Source organism: Seriola aureovittata, chromosome 6, assembly GCF_021018895.1.
Source record: "Seriola aureovittata isolate HTS-2021-v1 ecotype China chromosome 6, ASM2101889v1, whole genome shotgun sequence".
Classification (NCBI taxonomy): Eukaryota; Metazoa; Chordata; class Actinopteri; order Carangiformes; family Carangidae; genus Seriola; species Seriola aureovittata.
In genome coordinates, this window is record NC_079369.1 from 17892411 (window position 1) to 17914401 (window position 21991).

Below are 21991 nucleotides of genomic sequence, written 5' to 3' on the forward strand. Positions count from 1 at the left end.
GGTGGGGGGGCTGTGTCTACTGTTTTGTCTACATTGCTGCAACATTTTTTTTAACCAGTTACTTCCACACCACTTCTTTCATTATGCTGATCTGTGAAGTGGAACGTAACGCTGGCGGAGTTGAGAGGTCAGGGGCTCCCGCTGCCTGGATACATACAGTCTAATATTAGAACATTTCCTTGATTTGTTAGCAGCATCTCTGCTGACTCCCGAGCACATGGCAACAGGCCGGCCAATAGGATTTCAGGAGACCACTAAGCCCCTCGCTCTGTATAGCAACAGTGGCATCCTTCCCTTATTTATTTATATAGGAGTTTTTTTTCCCACCGACTCATTCTCATGCTTCTGTCCCCCCACTGTGCATCTACACTGTGCTCTCAAACTGTGAAAAAGAGTTACGGTGCGAAGAGTAGTGCTGCTACTTTTACTTTTGCTTTTCCTTTACCTGAATAAGCTCTACATCTTACATAGGTTTTTATAGATTTTTCATAAGTATATATATTTTTATAGTTTTTATAAAAAACTCGACTGATCAGTGGAATTTTACCATTTGCAAGAACAAGTAAAAGTAAAAAAGTGGACAATGTCTTGGAAAAGGCTTGATTTTCATGAAGACATGAGCACTATCGGTGAAGACGAGGGGAAATACCCAGAGGAATGGCATCGTGGGAAAAGGTGCCACTCAGAAGGGATGGACAACAAGCAAGTGGAGAGGATCTTTAAAAGATGGAGGACACGGGAGGAGAGGTGGTACAGGATAGGAGGAATGGGGGGGGTGGGGGTGGCGTGAGGACCAAGGCCGGTGGTTGGTTTGATCTGAGCCACGTGTGCGTCCAGCCACATCTCTTCGTCGCTTCATGGATGTCGATGAAATGTTGACTTCCCCTGCTGCTCAGTCGCTTCTGTCTTGGCCCAGGTAGGTGCGTATTGTCCTGTACTGAGTTTCATAATGATGTTTCAGTTTTTCAGGCTGTCTGGATGTCAACTCCACCAGAAGTTGCCATTTTGAAAGTTCTGTGCATGTTCAGCCATATCTCTTCGTCGTTCCAAGCTTAGGTATGGGACGATGGAAAGCTTGGAGGCAGTGGGGAAATATGGCGTACAACAGCCATCCCGTTTTTGGGATGCAACACTGATAAACAAAAAACTATGACCGATTATCTAACATAAACAAAAACACTTTCAGAGGACAGTCATCGTCAGCAAAATAAATACCTGTCATCTGTTAAATGGTGGATTGACGACTTCAATGGCCTGATACTGAAAATGTGTGACATTTACAGCAGAGTGCTGCTGTACACAGAGATTTTTATATCTCCAACTTGGCTTCTCACCATTGCTTATGGATCCACCAATTCCAATAATACTGCTTGAGCCGAACAAACATCATTTACTTTGTTTTGATTAGGTCACGATTAAAACACTCCAGTTTGGGACAACACGTTCTCCCTACTTATAAACATAAATAGCAAACATATATTGGTACCAAAAAAGGTAATTTATGACTGGGAAGTAACTCAGTATGCATCCGTCTGGGGCGACACACATCTAAGTTTTATTTTTTATTTATTTATTTATTCTAAAGGCGACATGTTTAAAACACGTGAAAACAGGCTGCTTATGTAATAAAGATTGCAGGACTTTGTTTAAGATCATGTTTAGCTTCCTGCATCATCTCAAGGAGCTGGACAGAATGTACCGTGAACATCAAGCTATGAAGACTTCATGTCTGCGTACCATTGGAAGTATTTTGATGCGGACGCCATTTCCAATGCTTCGACTTTCAATCTACAATGCTGCATCACTCGGTGATTTTAAATATGGCCATATGTTGCCGTTATTTAAACAGACTGCATTATAAATATGTCTTATAACATCACCAATACAGATTTTGGTGAATTTTATTTGGTGAATATTTATTTAACATTTAAAAGCTTTTTGAAACAGTTGAAACCTTAAAAATCCATGCTAACAACCATTTGTCCCAATTCAAAGGTAGAAATTTACCTGCCGGGAGTAAAATCTGGTAACAGTTTTTAAAAATTTTTTTATTGTTGTTTGTTTTTTTGCCAACTGCACTTTAGAAATACAGCGATTATGATTTCTCTATCTCCTGTCTACACCCTATCCATTACAATAGAATGAATCATGTTTTTTAAAACAGATCTTTGATTAAAATAATTTGATTTGATAAAAATTTTAAATCAAAGCCTCACATCCCTTCAATAGGATGTCACATTGCAAAGGGTATAGGAGCATAACAAACTGCTGACTAATCCCAGACACTTGGGAGAGGAAGACGATTTAACTGCAGTAAACCTGAATTCTTAACCATGTAATGGGTTAAATAGTTAGAAGTAGTTAACCCATACTTCCCGAAAAGCAAAATCTCATGAAACCCCAGAAATCACAAAGGCAATATCCTGCATGCTCTTGAACATTACATTACACAAGACTTTTTTTTCCTTTTACTGTCAAGGGTAACACCCAAGGAGTAAAAATGAATATGTTTTGGGGAAGAAATCTTAAAAAAAAAACAAAAAAAAACTGCTATTCACAGCATTGTTGATCCTTGGACAAATAAGGTCCAGAGTGGTGAAGCAAAATGATTTTCATTGTAACCAATAATCTGCTTAAATATATTTCCAGTTAAAACAAATCATGTATGTTGCACAAATAGCAGACGTTTCATTACTAGATTAACCTCTTAAATATTTAATATTTTCTGTGACCTGAACGCAGCTTTTTCTGATGGATGACTGCTCGTTTTATAATTTCCTTATGGATTGGGAATTCCTCATCAGCTGTACCAAACACTAAAAAAAGGAATGATCAATATTCCTTTTCATACAACGAGCTTCTGGATACAGTTTGGTCTGTTTTTAATCTGCTCATCTTGATCTGACTATTTTGCTCATCATGATGATAATGACAATATACTCATATTCTTACACAGGAGACTATACTGTTGAGCATTTCACAGTTAACGTGTCAGTGAGTTGACGGATCACCCTTCAGTGGAATTATTAATCTCTTGAGTAATTTATACAGTAAAAATAGCAAAAATAGTGAGGTCCAGCTTTTCAGTGTCGCACTGCTGTTTTTATTTTTCATTTTACTCTCAAATAAAACTGAATATTTTTAGATTTTCATAATATGAGCTGGGGTGTTAGAAAATAATTCTGACATTTTATACAGTAAAAGATTAAGTAAGTAAGTAAGTAAGAAAAATGATCAGTTGATGAATTGCTAATAAAATGAAATAGTAATTATTTGCAGTCCTAAACTTATTGATACCAAGCAAAATGTAATTTGTTTATTGTTTTACACACGTGATAATTTTTTTTCTCATGAGATGCATACCAGTGTGTTTGTATAATTAATTGTAATAAACAGCATTTGCTTCAGGCTTGTTTTACAGGAAGCCCATGCAAATGCTTAAATTGACAATGCCAAAGATTTATTTCATTCCTATTTCATACACATTTGGAACAAAGTTAAACATGAAAAGGTGATAAACAAGGGTTTAACTGCCCTTAGAAATAATATTATGATACATCAGTGGGTGTGATAGGACTTGTTAAAACATCTAACTTATGGCCAATACTCAAAACAAATAGAATTGAGACCTTGTAACTTTCAGGGCGTGAATTCAAGAAGTCCCATCTCCATTTCCTACTGCTCTGATTCTCAGACTCTCTTTGTGCCTTTTCTGTTTTAGGTACTCTGACATGAGGTGATGTGTGAGTCCTTGATGAAGAAATCAGACGGTGGTGCTTCAGTCTAACTCTCCAGTGGCTTTACAGCTCAATAACTACTGTCAAGGTGTCTATGGACCAGGCACTCTGCTATTCAGTACCCAATGGTGGTTGTTCTAGGTCGCTCCCAGGTGTGGATCCCTTTAAGCAAATGACTGAAGCAGAACAGTGCTTGAATACAGAAAACTTCCTGAGTATATAAAAAGAAAAAACATACTATCTGCAGGCAATGTCATCACTCTGCTTTGTGATGTGGTTAAACCAGGGGTCCAGGCTGATGAACTTGTTCTATCACCACAACACAGGGCAGCCATGAAGTCTGCACCATCACCCTCTCTATCCTCCGCCATGAGTGTATCTGTTAGCTGATAGTATGTCATCAACAGCACAGTGGCATCTAGCATCTGCTGCTTCACCACCTCAATAAAACCTAGCTGGACTATTCGGTCTGTGTTGTGAAAATGGCAGAAGAGAGTTTCCAGCTCAGACCTGTCAACAGCAAAGAGTGCGCAGAGGACAACAAGCTCCATCCAGCTGATTTCCCAATACAATCACTAGCATCCCTCCATCTCAGGGACAAGGCTGTGGTCATCAATGAGAGCGCCAACCATATGGGAGATAATCCAGAGCCCCCCTCTGTGTTTCCCATGATGATGTCATCAACCCTTAACCAATCACAACAGCAGACAGACATATCCATGACTACTAGGCCTGAACCTTCACCAGCAGATCAAGGTAAGATTTAAGGTGCTATATTAGGCATTTTAAGCATTAATACGAATATGATTTTGAAATAATAATAATTGTCAAAGGGTGTTGGATTTCCTGAAGACTTCTCTTCATCAGGATTTCTTGTCTGTAAGCACAAATAAATGTATCTGATGCTAATTTTTTCTTTATGTCATCTGTGTTAATTTGCATAACCGTTCACTGTCCACTGAATGACTAACATTTACAGATATCAATAATATAACGATCACATTTTTACAACAGAGTCGAAACGTGACATTATTTCAGTCACACAGGGTTCAAGGAGTAAAAGCCACATTTCCTTTTGGTATATCATATTAGCTGACTGGCAGCTGGAATCATTCCAAGGCCTGGATGGACATGAGACATATTAAATGAGTGCGTATGGAGATAATGTGATTCTTTGATAAATAGTCAAGATACAAGATGGTGTGTATAAAACCTACAAGGAGAGAGTCAACTAAACATTTCACTTTCCTTCATGATTTTAGTTTAGTGTTGAATAATTTCCGGAAATATGAGAGTGAGGCTCTTGATTTTGAAGAACCATGGTCAAAATAGTTTTAACTAATGGCTATAACAAACATAATCCTTTAATTGGCTGGTGTTAAATTATCTGGGGGGTTCTCATGTTGACATACTGAGGATCATTGATGTTTTCATAAAAAAATCTTCAGGGCTGCAACTGCAACTCATGATTAATGTGCTTGTTACATTCTTCATGCATAAATTAAATCATTTAATGTATAAAATATCAGAAATTAGCAAGAACTGTATCAGATTTCCCCTGAGCTCAAAGTCATGTCTCTAAATTGATTGTTATACATAACAAACAGGGCAAAACCCAGAGATACTCAGTTTACTATCACAAAAAACATAAAAACAGCAAATTGTAACAACTGGGAAGCTAGAACTAGGGAACATTGGCAAATTTTTTTTTATAAATAAAACTGATGCAGGAAGAAACGCAATTTTCTGCCGATTAATCAACTAATTGTTTCAGCTCAAAAAAAAAAAAATCCAGATTCCCCTAGATTCAAGATCAATTAGGAGGTACAGCTCTTCTCAGGTTTCTGTACCAGGCAAGTTTTGACAGAGCCTCACTGTTCGTAGGCTCTGGGTAAATGAGTTTCCACCCTTTCTAATTTTACAACAGCATACATATGATTCCTCATGTAACATGTAACTCCATCTGCAGCAGCGATTTAATGCATCTCCTGGCATGCCATTACAAGTGCTGAAGGGATGATTTACAGCATCCGCTAACAGAATGCCTCTTGCTACACTTGTGCATCAGCGCTTGTGTGCATAGCCACCTACTGGTGAACACAAATAATTCACACATTTATGCAACGCTTTCAGAAAATGTCTGACAGATAGGTTCTCACCTTTCCTTGCTTCCCTAATGCCACAATAACACACACACACACACACACACACACACACACACACACACACACACACACACACACACACACACACGTACACACACGTACACACACAATAAATACAAACAGACATGCTGGCATATCAGCCTCAGTCCTTCAGGCCGACATGGCATCTCTCTGCACAGCTGTTGTTTGTTAGGCGAGGCGAGGCGAGGCGAGGCGAGGCAAGGCAAGGCGAGGTCGGGCACTAAGCAGTACTGAGTCTGGCTGCCTGTGCCTCAGCGTTGAGGAGTGCCAGTTCTGGTATTTTAGGCAGTCAGACAGTGTCACCTGTCAGCAGACTAGTCTGGACAGAGTCTCCCAGAGTCTCCCATACGGAGCTGGACTAAGCAACACAACGATATCACCCTCTTGAGGCCTTGTCAGCGGGCCAGCAGGGTGTGCTGAACAGCCAAAAAGTGCAGATAGCCACATACAGACTGGCCAGAACTGACATCGAGGGTAACACCCGGGACGTTGTATGTTTAATATTTCAGAGTTCTTGGAGCGTGAGGTGGGCCAAAACGACAGCGGGGCACGGTCCCACAACCCGACAGCGTTCCTGCAGGACCTTTCTTCCCTTCTTGATCATGATGATGCGTTTCCATCCTTGAGAAACAACGTCACCAAGGAAGGTACACTCCAACATCTCTTTGCTGTGCTTGGTTGAAGCGTAACAACATATGCTCTTATGTGACGATTATTAGCACATACTACTGTATTTTTTTATTCCAAATACAAGCATCCTTCATATTTCTAGCTCATTACTGCCTCTCCTGTATTCAGTTTGGTCATTTTTAAAATCAAAACTTTGGAAATTAGACTTTAGAAACTCTGGAAACTGCCTGCTTGAGGGACTATTAGCCAGACAATTTTTTTATTTCTTCCAATTGGTTTCAGTTGATCAACGAAAAGATGGTTTTATGATGAGTGAAAAAAGGGATAATAAGAGATTATGATGAATTTTCTAATTACGTCACTCTGCCGAAGGAGTTTTTTTATACTGAAAAATGAATGGAAGAAAAAGGCATGTTTGAAATAAAGAACGGCTCAAACAATGTAGATTACGCAGACCTTGGTAACCTTATCTTAACGTTTTGGTAAATCTGATTTTGTGATATAAAGTTTTATTGCCTCTTTACTCAGATCTTCAACCTAAGAACAACATAACCAAAGCAATGGCAACGTGTGACTCCAGTTCTGATGACAATTACTTGTCCAATGCTGAGTGGTACTGGGGCAGCGTCTCAAGGTATTAAATATTTACATATGGTTTTTTGATGATCTGATTTATTGCTTGCTAATTTTTTATTTTTTTTTATATACCATCTCAAACTCATAGTATATCATCGATGGAAATTTGTACAACTATATGAAATGTTTGAAACTCTCATGTTTTTTGTGTATTTTCTAGAGAGGAAGTAAATGAGATGATGAGAAACACTCCTGATGGCACATTCCTGGTCCGAGATGCTTCTAGCCGGGTAAAGGGGGAATATACTCTGACACTAAGGTAAATACTTTTTGAATCTTATATTTCCTGATGCTGAAATCACTTTGCTCCATCAAGAGTTTATGACAAGTGCCATAACCATATATACTGTTGTCATGTGTTCATGACATCAAAAGGTTTGCCAAAGGTTACATTTTATTAGGTACAACTAGTTAACTTTAAAGGCTCAGTCTGAGTCAGTGTTTTTAGCCTTTGAGCTGCTAAAATTACAATTATCAGTCCTCTGTATTTTGTAGGGTGTGGTTGCCCTACATTGAACACATATAGTTAGATGTCAGTTATTATTTCCTAGTTTCAAAGTCTAACTTTAGTTTTACTGGTTTTAAAGTGTAACTTTATACATTTCCTGGTTTCTGTCTAATTTTAGCTGAATCAGGACAGACTAGGTTTCAGATATAAAGCTTTGTTGATTAGAATTTGGCGGTGTCTCCAACGGTCAGCAACATAACACCGTCTACACAGTCAAGTTTTTCCAGTCATCCATCTCACATCTGTCTGAAGGAAAAGACACACTCCATCTTTAATCAGCTTTTTAAACCGTCTCTCTTACACCTCACACTTGGCTCTTGCTTCACAAGTAAACTGTAACCCAAAGCTCTTATTAAACTTCAAATCTCTATTATCCCCATTTGTAAGCACAAGTCCATACACTGTTTATTAGTTAAAACTCTTCCTTACTAAAAATACAAGAGATCTGTGGATAAATGGATCCTGCATAGACAGTAATATAAGACTAAAGCTGCTGACTTGCTACTTTCACTTTGCAGCTGATGTAGATAACCTTTTAATTTGGACTGTGTTGATCTATGGCAGCATAGTATTTTGTGCAAGCCAAGTCCCAGCACATGCTCATGCAGCAGACTCGTTGCGCACAGGCACTCGGAGAAGACTGGTAAAGTGACAGACAGTGCCAGCAAGGAGTCACTAAACAATAAATACGCTGTTTCTTTTCCATGGAGTGAACTATTTTTAAAAACAGCACCTAAACTGTTATCATTTAATTTGTATGTCATAATTAGGACTATATTTGTTTATTTCTCATATTTTTTTAATTTATTACTGTGGTATGTTGGGCATGTGTTTTCACCGGCACAGACTGGTCTCTCAACCATTGGTCTCTGCTCTTGCAAGCAAGCTCGTCCATGAGAAATGACGTCAACCAAATCAATGGAGTCTTACTCTTAGCCTAGAAGTTTTTCGTGGTAAACTAAAATGCTTTATGAATATGGGTCCAGATGTTGGATTTGAGGGGGTGATGGTTTTGTTGCACTTTTCTTTATACAGAAGTAGCTGAGTCAATAGACTGAACCACCAAAAGTTTCCAGTGGTGCCTGCCTAGAAAAAACACAAAAAACATGCTATCTTGCAAAGTGAGGGGAATATATATATAATTTTTTTTAAATTTTATTTATTAATTTATTTTACAGAAAAGATGGTTCCAACAGACTGATAAAGATTTTCCATCATGGGGGAAAATATGGCTTCTCTGAGCCACTGGCCTTCCCTTCTGTGGTGGATCTGATCCAGTATTACCAGAATAAATCACTAGCCCAGTACAACTCCAAACTGGACACACGGCTACTTTACCCCATATCCAGATACCAACAGGTGGGTTTATGAGGTCTCCATCTATGCATGTGTGTCTTATACAACAAAAACAACAACAAAATATTTTTCACTGTGGTGGCTTTTTATACATATAAAGACCTAATAATTTTTCAATTTTATTTATTGTAGAGGTTTACTGCTATTGACGTTCGATATGTAGTTTTGGCTATATCCAAACTAGTAACAGGGGAAATAAACAAGGAAGCAGTTTATTTCAAAGATGAATTTAATTGTCTAAAACTTTAGCAAATTTGGAAAAAACAAATATCACAGTTCTAAACCTTGTGTAATATTAGGTTAGATTAGACTAAATGCATTATAGGAGCTTTAAAAAGGGATTTGGTCCTAAATCTCTTAATTTCTCATCTGTGCAGCAGCAGGTTGTGATGGAAGTTGACATTAATGCAGTTGGAGAACAGCTGAGGATATTTCAGGATCAATACAAAGAGAAGAGCAAAGAGTATGACCGCCTGTTTGAGGAGTTTAACCAAACCTCCCAGGTACAACAGCAGCCTCATCATTGAAACTTCTTTTTACTAAGTATGTCAGTAGTGTTATAGGGTAAAAGCAATATCTAAGGTAATATCTTTCTTCTGATTGCTTTACCACAACACAGCTTTGACTAAAAAGGCTCTGCAAACTTGAATATAAAATAAAGATTTTTCTCTTTGTCAACCCAGGACCTGCAGAGCAAACGGACAGCCATTGAGGCTTTCAGTGAAATCATTCGGATCTTTGAGGAGGAATGTGAAACTCAAGAACGCTACAGCAAGGAATACATCAACATGTTCCTCACATTAGACAGCAGTACAGAGACCGATAAGTATGTTTACAAATAGCAACCCTTTTTTCAAGGGATGCACCAATTTCAAATTTCTTGTCTGATGAGGCTGACCTGCTGATTCCGATTTTGGCCAATTCCAATTTTCTTTCTCAGACACATTATTGACAGCTACCCAAACATTTTGTAATTTTTTTTAATGGAAAGTTCAATTGTATTTTGATAATAAAATATGAACAACTCATCAACAATGGACGGTTATTATTATTGATGGCCATTATCCAAGGCACAGCAGCAACGCTGGCGGTGTGGGCACAAATGCGTGTGAGCCACAGCAGCAGTTCAGTGAGGTAGCGATCACGCACAGCTGAGGCAAGCGAAGCGGTGTGGTGCTAGTATTAGCCGCCGTTTTAACGGTTGTTTTTCCACAAGTTACATTGGCCTTAACACATTGAGCGCTTTGTGTCTTCTTCACTCACAGGGAAGAACTTCCCCGCTGACGGCATGTTATGTGCCTTTGTAGCTGTGTATGTGCATAACGTGAACCATGTGCGGCACATGAGTGTAAATTTGACCAACACAGAATCAAATATCTGAGACTGATTGACCAGTCACCGATCATAGCCAATCATGCTGAAAACCTGACTTTTCCGAACGCTGTACGATCAATTGGTGCATCTCCACCTTTTTCCAGTTGTGTCACTTTTCATATATCTCATTTTACTTTTTTTCTGCAGTTGAAGGTAAAAGGCAAAGGCAAAAGAAAATAAAAAAACATTCACTGCTAGCTATGCTTACTTAACATGCTAACAGCAAATTAGCAGACTGAATTATTACTGAAGTTCTTCCTTCTCCTACTCCTAGGATTCAAAGCAGCTCTGATGAGCTGCAGTCGAGGGTGGAGGAAATCCACAACAGCAAGAAGAAGTTGGAGGAAGACCTGAGAAAGAAGGCGCTGGCTCACGTTGAGGTCGACAAGAAAATAAGCAGTCTGAAGCCTGACCTTGTGCAGCTTAGGAAGATCAGAGATCAATACCTGCTGTAAGTTTAAAGCCTCATGTTCTAGATCATGGAGTGGTAGAAAAAAGTTTATTGTATTTATGAGCTAACAAGTGGACATGAGATAAAAACCCATCAGAGATAAAATGTTTAGTTCAAAAAGACTGTCACATACTGATGACACAGCTGAGCTGTAAACATAGAAAAAGCAATCAGCTGTTCTCATGCATGTTGCCACAGCTGTGGATCTCCAATATGCTCAGTACAGGGATTGATTGTGAGTCTAATGGGACGACTATGTCTTTCTAGCCGAATCTCACCCTCTTTTTCAATAAATTCAAATAAGCAGATGTGGCCTATTAAGCCCTTTGTTAGGTTTTGATTGACAAGGACAGCTTTATGTCTTTAGACATACATGTACTGTTACTTAAAAACAACTAAAGCAAGGTCTGAAAAAGCTGTTGCTTTTATTATTGTGCAATAACAACTCTAAGCAAAATACAACTTTACTGGTGTGCCTGTGTTATGGCAATGTGCAATCTAAATGCTGCATATTCAAAGCACTTTAGGGGACACTGTTTTAAACTGCTTTTTGTGTAGCTTTCCTATCTTGATAGTAAAGCCTTCTGTATCATCTTTTGGTATTTTGTCAAACAAGTCAAGCTGACAGGACCACTCTTACAGCTTGTTCTGCTAACATCCACATATTGCAGCCTACTGACTGTGTCTTGTCAATGTTTCAGTTGGCTCACCCAGCAAGGTACAAAGCAGAGCCAGATTAATGACTGGCTTGGTATCAGGAATGAAGAAGAGGAGTGAGTATTATCCTTTTTGCAGGTCAACTGAACTCACAGCCTCACTGACACTAAATGGCATAAATGAATTTCTACACAAGCTACATAACTTTGTTTTCCAACTTTTATTTCTGTTGATATGATCAATTAACAAAGCAAACTGGAAAGGAATCCAGGCTCAGCTGCTTTAAGGACCAGTCATTATACTGTGATATATTACGGAAATATAAGCAAAGATTCTTTAGGTAAACAAATTAAGTAAATAAAAAATGTAAACAGAAAGTCTTACATACTTCATATGTAGTGTTTCCCCTACCATTGCCTTGCGGGGTAGCCCCCCAATCCAATAGGTGTGATATACATGTAATTTTTTTGGGCAAATTCTATGCTTTAAAAGTATATTTTCTAACGAATCTAACCCCCTCACCTCCATTGTCCTGTAGCCCGTACACCCTGGCAGATAATACGCATCAGGAGGAGACGAGTTGGTACGTTGGGGGCATGAGACGAAAGGAGGCAGAGGAGCTGCTGAGGGGGAGGAGGGATGGGACATTCCTCATCAGAGATAGTCAGACTCAGAGAGGATCCTTTGCCTGCTCTGTTGTGTAAGTACCTTCAAACTTCCATATTTTAAGTATTTAGACATATAATTTACTACACTTTAATGTACTGAACATAAATGCCTATTTTATCCCTCTCAAATCCTAAATGACCACTTGATATAACATATTTGTGTATGAAGCTTTTTTTGGGACAACTGACATTGCTGTGGAAATTTTTTTTATATACTGTACATTTTGTTACAGTGTCAGGACAACATACATTTTTAGCACAAATAAACCCATAAACTTGTCTGTGGTGGACTAATTATCTTTTGTTGAAAATATAAATTGTGAACAGAAAGTGACAGGTTTCTTCTCATGCAGTGTGGATGGGGATGTGAAGCACTGTGTTATCTACAGGACGTCCACAGGATATGGCTTCGCTGAGCCTTACAACCTGTACTCATCACTGAGAGAGCTAGTTCTCCACTACCGACACACATCCCTGATCCAACACAACAAGCAGCTGAATGTAACCCTGGCCTGGCCCGCTCTCAGCCAGCAGCCCAGCTGAGACACACCAGCACGCCATCCTCATGGCGCTTTCCCAAAGCTTCACTGTATAAGCACTGAGGACGCACCAATATGGACACTGTTACCAGGCTCTAACAGAGCACCGGTTAGTGTTGTCACTATACAAGAATTTTCACAAACAGTTCAATGCTAAGATTTGGATAAATAATAATCCTGCATTGGCATGATGTCACAGCAAACAAAAAACACATCACTGAACAACAGTCACTGAAATGCTTTGCTAAGATACTTGCAGCAGATTTTCAGCCATTTATCCACACTAGTTTTAAGGTGGATTAGGTCATCACCAGCTTTGTTAGTTAAACGCACAATATGTAATTTTCTGCTGCTAGGTAACTCTCAATCAAAACAATATCAAAAGCTGGAGGTTGGTGATGTTGTGAGTTGTTGTCTTCATCACCAGTGCCGTCATCGCAGTCAGCTACCCCCGGTTTGCATTCCTTCAGTGTCAGTTGTTCAGGTTTTTACCAGGAGCTGAATCATGCTAATGTTTGAAGCTTGTTTCTCTGATAACTTATGATCCAGAAGTCCAATGGCTAAAATCCTTTATCCGGTTAAAATATATAGTTAAAAGCAACCAAGATTGAAAAAGCGTAATGTTAAAATTCGGCTTAAAACTGGATAAAAATACAACTTTTACTGCTTCTGACAGACATCAACAACGTTGATACATGAGCAAAGGGGATATGATGCCATTGACAGGTTGAAAAAGACCTTGATAAAAATGAGAGTTTTCTGTAGGTTTAAAAATTGCTGGAAACAATTGGGATAATGCAAGTAGAAATCAAAAATATATATAAACATAGGCTTCGTTGTTTTTAGACATTTTAATGTGAAAAAGTTACATATTATACCTTTAAATACAAAAGTTGAATATTTAGCTCCTAGCATCAATTTTTTGAAAAAGCCAGACTGCAGCTCTGTTCTAATCTATCTATCTATTTTTTCCGTATATGAAAATCTCATTTACTTGCCCTTTGTACATACAGCTTGCAAAATACAGCTGGGATTATGTACTTAGTGTTAAAAGAATTTAACACTGAATTAAATCTTTCCCAGCAGCACTGAGGTAGTACTGAAATATTACCTCATCACAACAACACTAGTATTGGTATCAGCAAGTTTCTAAAACCTGTGAGTATTAAACTTGCAAAGCCATTGGTTTTTCATATATTTCTTTGATGGAGAGATAATGATGATGGTTATCCACTAATCCAAACATTAAAGTTTGGAGTCCTGAAATGTAAGCACAAGAAATCTTAAATATTTTAGAAGTTGAACATAAATTTTCAGTATTAAAGTCTTTATCTCTAGATTTGGCCACTCTTGCCTTATAATGTACCTCAAATATTTCTAAAATATTTTTAACCAACAACCCAAGTTAATGCTTTGTATTGTGCTGTATTGGCGTCAGCAAGTACTGAGCGGTCTGAGCCAAATTCATTCAGACCAGATTGCTGGTTGAAACCTTTTATTTCAGTCAAACAGATTCTTGTTGGCACTGATGTGAATTTTTCTGTTTTCACATTGGGGTTTCTATAGGAACTCAAGCACTGAATGGCTAATTAGAATCTTGCCATGTTTTCATTAGGGTTGGGCAATATCTATGGAAACTGGAATATGACAATGTCAACAGTACAACATCATGATGGACAAAGACATTGTCTTGGGGTGTGGTGTGGGGAGGGGGGGGGGGGGTTGACAGACTGAGAGCCAAAAGCAATGTAAAGATGTAGAATGCAAATAACCTGAAATTTAATTTAAAAAAAGAATTATCCACAACATAATCTTAGACATAGGCAATGTTCAGTACTTACAAAAACGCTCATAAATGTCTTATTCTGTTTCATTTAGAACGAAGTACTTGACTGCCATATTATCCACCTTAGGACTCTGCCATTTAACTGGCTTGATGTCCATGTAAAAGTCCATTTTGTCCATGACAAAAGTTGTGTTTACAAGCAATTGAAGGAACCTTTCCTGACCGCTATAACATGCTTTTTTCACAACGTTGCGTTACAGAATTCTGTAAATTTCTTCAGGACATACAAAACAGACAAAATACAATAAGCCCATAGAAATTCATGCACTCTACTTTTGGGATGTATTTATGCTTTATGTTGCTATATCATCTTTTAAAATATTCTCATGGCAAATTTTTTTGGTTTGTAAAAAGAATGAGACAATCAAAGTAAAGTTTCCATACTTTCAATATGTGTTGTTTTAACCTCACACATTAACACCTCAGAGTGTTAGTAATAATATATGAGGAGGTGTTTACTGTGAAGCAAACACCCCCCCATTTAACCTAAGGCACAGGTAAATAGTGAAAGCATTTCTCTGAGTTGTGTACAAGCAAATTTTGGAAAAACACCACCCAAAAGCACAGTTTCTTAGTTGCGTGTGAGGTATCAATAATGTTCAGATTAGTCAGACCACCATTTTAAACCTGATTTCTCTATGGGTTTCTGAAGAGTTTTGCTTGGAGTCAGTGATCTCAGAGATTTGATAAGCCTGATGTGAAGTGATAATATACTGTACAAGACTTACAGGTTTTTAGTTCTGTAGGGAATGACTGAAAAGTGCCTTTAAGTGCTTCTGTTCCAGCCATCATATTTCTCTTGTAGACAACAATGTTCTGATGAACCAGACACTGAGGCCGAGTCTAGTTGGATACAAAGCTACAATAGCTTGAGTATACTGAACTACTATCAAGGAGAGTATTATTACTGAAGGTAGTTGCCTTCATATAAGTGATTGCTTTTAAGCATTATATTTATGAGAAGTTATCAACCTTATTCCCCTGAAGGTTGCCAAATTTGATTTACATCACACTTACTGTGAGAAGCTGTACAGATGACATAGGCCTATAAACCAGATGTTTAAATTCATTTATGTGAAATTTTTAATATAATCAATTTTATGATCTGAAGTATACAGCTACAAACTGAATGCTATAATGCATATCAAAATCATACAGTTCATTGAAAAAGGAGCTGTATGAACTACCGGAACTACCGTTACTTCAACATATAAACACTTAAGATTGACCAAACAGTTGTAAATTTATTGCTGTAAGTGTGAAATTTGTAGCCATGTTAGCTACTAGCTAACAGAGTATGATTCCAGCTATGGTGGACCAAATAGAGTATATTACCATAAAAAGTGATAAGATTATGACACTTAAATTCACTTGTTTGATAAATGTTGGTATACAGCAGAACATACTGTTTCTTTCTTCATAAGTGTGAGGTATATTCAAAATGGTGCATAGAAAAGTACATCTATTATGATAAATATCTCTTAAAATGGAAATTGTTTACATTTCAGGCCTATCCAAGTCCCTCCAGCCAGGGATTTGTTCTCCTTTGACTGTGCACTTTGTGAGTGGAGATGAAGTGATACGTGTTGGTTACAGTAAATCATTCAAAATATTTTTTATAGGAGGAAAATACATTAGTCATTTAATATAGCATTGTCCGTTTAGGTTGGCCATTAAAGTCAAGCAAATAAGAGTAGCTGATTTAAAATTTTGTCACTGGTTTGATCAGAGAATAATATTTTTCTGTATCGTATATTTTACCTGTTTAATTGGTCGCTATCAATGCACTTATCTCTTAGCGGCCGTTAGTTAAACACATGCTTGATGCTCGTTGCGTATGTACACTTGAAGTTATAAGTTTTGTCAGACTGTTTATTGCCATGGAGGGAGTTGGAAAATGTGTCCTATCCCTACTTTGTGGCACTGAAAAGCTGTAAATGTTTGATTCTGCATGCCATTGTTGTATAACATAGGTATCATATGTAATTATAATACGGACATGATGGTCGGGTACTGTTTTGATACCAGTTCTGGTACCAAGTTAACCACCAGCTATAAAAGATATGTTTTGTTATTTTTATTTTACAGTTAGCTGTGTTCTGTAAAAGTTTTATTTTTTGTTTTTTTTCCCCACTTCCCTGAGATAAAAAAACAGTCATACAGTAGCAGTCATACAGCCTATACTGTATGACTGATCTTCTTTTTCAAAGCAAATGGAAAAGCTTTCCCGTTGGGAGTGGTCTGCTGTACTTGTGACCAGATCAATCCTGTGATATAGTGTTGCACAGTAGTAAAATGTAAAATGCTGCATTGCACAGGTTGTGGACAGAGCATGACACAACCACTAGATAGCAATGCAAGCAGGACTTTTAACCTGTATGTAGTTACTCTTTAAAGATAGAATCAAAGTTTGACATTTTGGAGAGCTGTTCACACTGTTTTCTAATACCCTGTGTTAATGGGCAAATAGTACTACACTCATGTAGAAATTAAGACTCTGTAACAGTGGTGTAGTCTACTTAGCATACTGTCAATTTATCAACATACTACTCATACATTACCAGTTGTCATCAGACTGTTGCGCTTTCATATTTTTAGCCTGAATTTCCTGTCTCACAGGATTCTTATTAAAATGTTATTTCTTTCCTTTTTTTCATCTTATAGTTACTTGTTATACAGTAAAGATGGATGGACACATCTATATGACTATTATCACTTAGGCAGGGTCCACATCTGGCATGTGAAATCAAATATAGGTGTCTGTCTCTTCTCATTCAAGATGTCTTTTTTTTTTTTTACTTTTTGCACACTGAGATTGAGTGTTAAATTTAGTACATCACTGGAAATATATATTTATTTAATATTGTGAATTTGAAAAAATAAATTTTACTTATCCTAGTTAATTTTGTAGCAGGAATACAGAAAAAGTATACAAATATGTGCACAAACAGACTACACCACTGCTTTGTGGAGTTTAGATTTAAAGCATAGCATTTGCACACAAGTATCTCATGTGAGGTGGAGATACTATGACTGTCTTTATGTACATCCATCCTGTTACTGAAGCAGGTGGACATGTGGTGGTGCTAAATATGGACAAGTTGCTGATGAGATTGATATGTCGTAGCACTAACAAAGCACATAAGTTCAAGTTTGTTTTTTTTCCTCTGTGGCATCTTTAATGAGCTGACCTCTTACTAGTATTATTTGTGCACAATCTGGTCTTTTTCTGTTGTCACTGTCAATTTTTATAACTTAAATGTTTTATCACTGTGCAAACAAAAATGAACAAACAAGACACCAAAAACACACTTCAAAATTATTACTGTTTTGTAGGAGACGAATCTGTGTCTCATATCTTAAAATGTGTGTCACGATGTACTTTCAGTTGAAGGTTTTTCATATAATGGATAATGTGTTTTGGCACGAAACTTTAGGTGCTATCATTTGGTCTGGCATTTGGTTTCTGAGTTTTTCACTTATTTTGAAGGAATCATTTTATGTAGTTCTCTGTCCAACAAAGTCATTTTTCATAACCAGTGTTAAATTATGAAAGTGTTTTACAGCAGGCCAAAATTCTACTTTACAACAAGTATTCATCTAGAATTAAAAGCTGTTTGGGCAAGCTATTTAGCTAGGGTGCTGAACTTTCAAAATCTTAAATGCCATGCTTATGAGTAAATGAAAGGAAAAATATGTGATTGCCATTTAATTTTTTTTATTTTCAGATGTTTGTCTTTTTATTTGGATTTAACAGGTAACTAAAACCTCTTAAAAAGGAGGACTAAAATCAGCAACATTTATTCTTTTTCTTGACCATGAAAGTTTCCTGAAATCTTATTCTAGATACCATGGATTTGTGGCATGGAAGACTAAATCAGCCTAACTTGTGTATGAGCGCTTGTTAGCCTTTGTTTGGCTTAAGACAAATTAGACCCATTCAGATGCCTTTGGGAAGGACTTGGGTTGATGATAATAGATTGAAGGGCTTGGCTCGATATTGTGAGATGCAGCAATGACTGAGTAAGAGCTATGTTGTAAGTGCTAAAAAATAAGGTAACCTTGTTTGTCAGGTTCTCTGGTGCAAAGTAAGGGTGATGGTTTTTTGTGGTAATAATGTTATGTTTAATTTCTAGAAGGGGAATGTAGCTTTTAATATAGTTCCTCCTCCCTAGCAATTATGTTCATATTGGAAAATTCTGCAGGAGACAGTTTATGTCAAAGCCAATGTTGAGCAGCAGTACAGGAAGTAGTGTGCCATTTAGGTAGAGAAGGGAAGGGTTGTGAAAGCTGGTATGGTAGATGGGCTTGTAACATGTTTGATGACTGACCTTAGAATAATAATTAATGTTTGCTTGTTTTGTATATTTAATTATTATAATTATCTTTCCGAAACCTTAAAGAAGTAGTTTTACTTGTTTAACACTAATCTGCCTGGTTACTGCCTGGTAAAGATATTGCAAGATTAATTAAATTAAAAACTGCTTGAACAGAATGTTCAAAATCGTTTACACTGACTACAATTTTGAACAATCATTTACAGCCTTTTGCAAAACAGGTCCAGATCAGAGTTCTGTATAGTGAATAGATCGTTATGTTTAGGTGCAGGGTGAGATGTAGCTAAGTGAGGGAACTGGTTATATAGGTACAGGTTTAGCGTGGTACTTATTCAGTATGGGAAATTTACGCTGGAGGTTAAATTTGAAGGAAAGAATGGCAATGTTTATTATGGGTTTGGTGTAGTTACGGGTAGGGTTAAAAGGAATGAGGCAGGTTAGTAATTGATATTTGCATTCTCACAATGCACGGCTGCCATTCAATGGCTTGTCTATCCTATCAACTCTCTTCCATGCCAATAACATGGTGGGATCTAGTTGAATCATTTGTCAAACAGAAACAGCATTTTGGGAGATATTTTTGTTTTCCATTTCACCTTGAGTTAGATGAGACATTAGTTAATAACTTTTTTTTAAATGTTTGAAATCCAGGGACTTCATATATTTAGAAAGGTTTTGTTTCACTTTGAGCTGTGCATACAATCAAATACCTCTACTTGTCTCTGCATCGCATTCAACGTAGTACCTGTTAAAATGATGTTTCTGTAACGTTTAGCCTAATTTTGTTTTCCATAGTGACTGTATGGACTAGCCTTTCTGCTTTAATCTAAAGCATTTAGTTCCCCTTAGTTAATAACCTGTTGCTGTGAGAAAATACTGTTATTGTAAATGTTTACTATAATGATTATGCAACAACATTCAGCTTTTTGTGTTAAACAGGCATTTAAATAGTTTGAATTTCCATTAGAAGTCACATCTGAAAAAAAACTGATGGTTTCAAACATTTTTTGTTGGTGTAAAACCTGACTTTACCTACTTCAGAACATTATTGTTCATGTATGCACTTTCAGATCCCCAAATAAATTTGAGATGATGGTTTAATGAGTTGTTTTGGGTGTTATTTTATAACCTGAGGATTTCAACACTTTTCCTTAGGGGTGATGTTTTTAATCAAACACCAAAAGGCCTCAGCTAACACAATGTATACCATAAATACCATTAATTTATATTAGGGCAGAAAGTAAATATCATTTTCATTATAGACTAATCTGCAGAATATTTTCTCAACTAATCAACACATTTTTTAATCTATAAAATGTCAAAATTGTGAAAAATGCTGGTCATAGTTTCCCATGGCCTAATGTTAGATCTTAAAATGTGTGTTTTGTACAACCAAAAGCTCAAAACCCAGAGATACTTCTGTTACTATCATATTGGGGTCAGGAAAAAAGCAAATCCTCACTTTTGAAAAGCTGGAACCAGCAAATGTTTGGAATTGTTGTTTGAAAAATGACAAAAACAATAAATAATTTATCAAAATAATTGCAGAATAATTTTCTATTGATCGGCTAATTGCTTAATTGACTCATCGTCACAACTCTAATTCATATACTAAGCCTGTTTTACAGCAAAAGTGCTAGATTACACACTACAACAACTGGAGACAGTGTACCACAGTAACGCACACTGTGGCTTTACAAGCATCAAGCAAATTCAAGACTACACAGTATGTAGCAAACTACTACACTTTAGATTTTAAATTTCACTGCACATAGCAAAACTCTATTGCCATTGTATGCAGATATAAGAAATCATTACATGATAGCTACACCATATAGGCCTAAATGCCAAATGACAGCAGAGAAAACAGTGGTAACAGGTCATTCATCTAGCTAGAATCAACTGCTGCAGCTACCACTACCTCTGCAACGTGACCTGCTGCTGCTCCCCTCAAAGCAACTTAACCCAAACCACTGTAAAAGGGTAAATGCACTGAGCACCAGAATACAAGAGATACAGTACAAAATGACAATGCTTTAGAAGACTGTCATAGATATTAAAGTGTATCACAAATTGAACAACTATGACAACCTGCACAACCTGTGCACATCTGACCAGACAGAAAACCTTGCAACTTTCAGAGTCGCTGCAGGATTCACAAAGTTAAGTCTTATTAATACATTTTCTATATCAAATAGAAAGCAATTTGATACTTGTTCCACTTTTCATACAGACCAAAGTACTGAAAATATCAGTGAAAAGCAGTAGGGATTAAATGGCCTAGAATTAATCACCAAGTGCATGACATTCACATCACATTTTTGTCTTTCCCAGATGTAATAATTCCTCCTATCATGAATTAGTCATTAAACAACATCAATGGAAAGATGGATTAACCATGTAAAAATAAACTTTTTGTTCAAGGTCCAGGTATGATTTTTTTGGAGTTGGGAATCTGAAAGCTCTGAATGCTTTGTATGTAAGAACAAATATCCATTCACCAAACACAACACTGAGTTTAAAGAACACTCATCTTACCTTTCGAAGAGTTTCTTTTGGGGCTTTGAATGCAAACTCTGCTGAATAATTATGTCCTTCCAGTGCCTGGACAACCAGCCAGCTCAGGGTCATGATGTTCTTGTACTGTTTTTCCATCAAATAATCCATTCTTTTGACGCTGTTTGCATCAACGGGCCATAGATAAACGAACACCGATCTTCACGGAGGGGTGGCCACTGCAATGCCAGGGTTCAAGCTGACGCCATTTTTAGTGTAACTTCCCTCCATTTCTGTCAGCATGGAGTAGCCATGGCCCACTGAGTTCACTCTCATTTTGCCCGCCAGCATTGCCGGAAAATTCAAGCGTCACATGGTAGCAGTGGCGGTGAGGGCAATTTACCTGCCATCGCGAAAATAAGCTTCTTTTCAATCACATAGCTTCTGGCGATCGGGGTGTTTTCACCGGAAAAATAAGTGGACATTTTCTGAGATGTTTTCATTTCTAGACTCAGGTTAGATTTGAGCTCTTGGGTGGTTTTCTGAGCAAAACAACATTGGACAGTCGGC

The 21991-nt window shown here is 37.4% G+C and overlaps 1 protein-coding gene and 1 long non-coding RNA gene across 3 annotated transcripts in view; one reads left to right on the forward strand and one right to left on the reverse strand.

The window, feature by feature from the left end:
• Positions 1 to 21660, reverse strand: part of LOC130170630 (uncharacterized) — a 40023-nt gene extending 18363 nt beyond the window's left edge. Inside the window, exon 1 of one of the 2 annotated variants that reach the window (XR_008828022.1) lies at positions 21464 to 21660. This is a non-coding gene — a long non-coding RNA (uncharacterized LOC130170630). The remainder of the gene's footprint in view (positions 1 to 21463) is intronic. The other variant, XR_008828023.1, reaches the window with a different exon arrangement.
• Positions 3444 to 14368, forward strand: LOC130170628 (phosphatidylinositol 3-kinase regulatory subunit gamma-like). Its single transcript, XM_056378122.1, has 11 exons — positions 3444 to 4493; positions 6433 to 6570; positions 7082 to 7187; positions 7350 to 7448; positions 8876 to 9056; positions 9431 to 9556; positions 9737 to 9879; positions 10702 to 10878; positions 11580 to 11651; positions 12074 to 12235; positions 12557 to 14368. The coding sequence occupies exons 1-11, from the start codon at positions 4220 to 4222 to the stop codon at positions 12744 to 12746; spliced, it is 1668 nt and encodes a 555-aa protein (XP_056234097.1). The 5' UTR covers positions 3444 to 4219; the 3' UTR covers positions 12747 to 14368.
• Positions 21661 to 21991: the final 331 nt, after the last annotated feature.

Bases quoted from the DNA above. Each gene is read 5' to 3' on its own strand.
- LOC130170628 (XM_056378122.1), top strand. From the start codon at position 4,220: ATGGCAGAAGAGAGTTTCCAGCTCAGACCTGTCAACAGCAAAGAGTGC. The intron at 4,494-6,432 runs GTAAGATTTAAG...TTAATATTTCAG, and splicing joins ACCTTCACCAGCAGATCAAG to AGTTCTTGGAGCGTGAGGTG. The intron at 7,188-7,349 runs GTATTAAATATT...TGTATTTTCTAG, and splicing joins TACTGGGGCAGCGTCTCAAG to AGAGGAAGTAAATGAGATGA.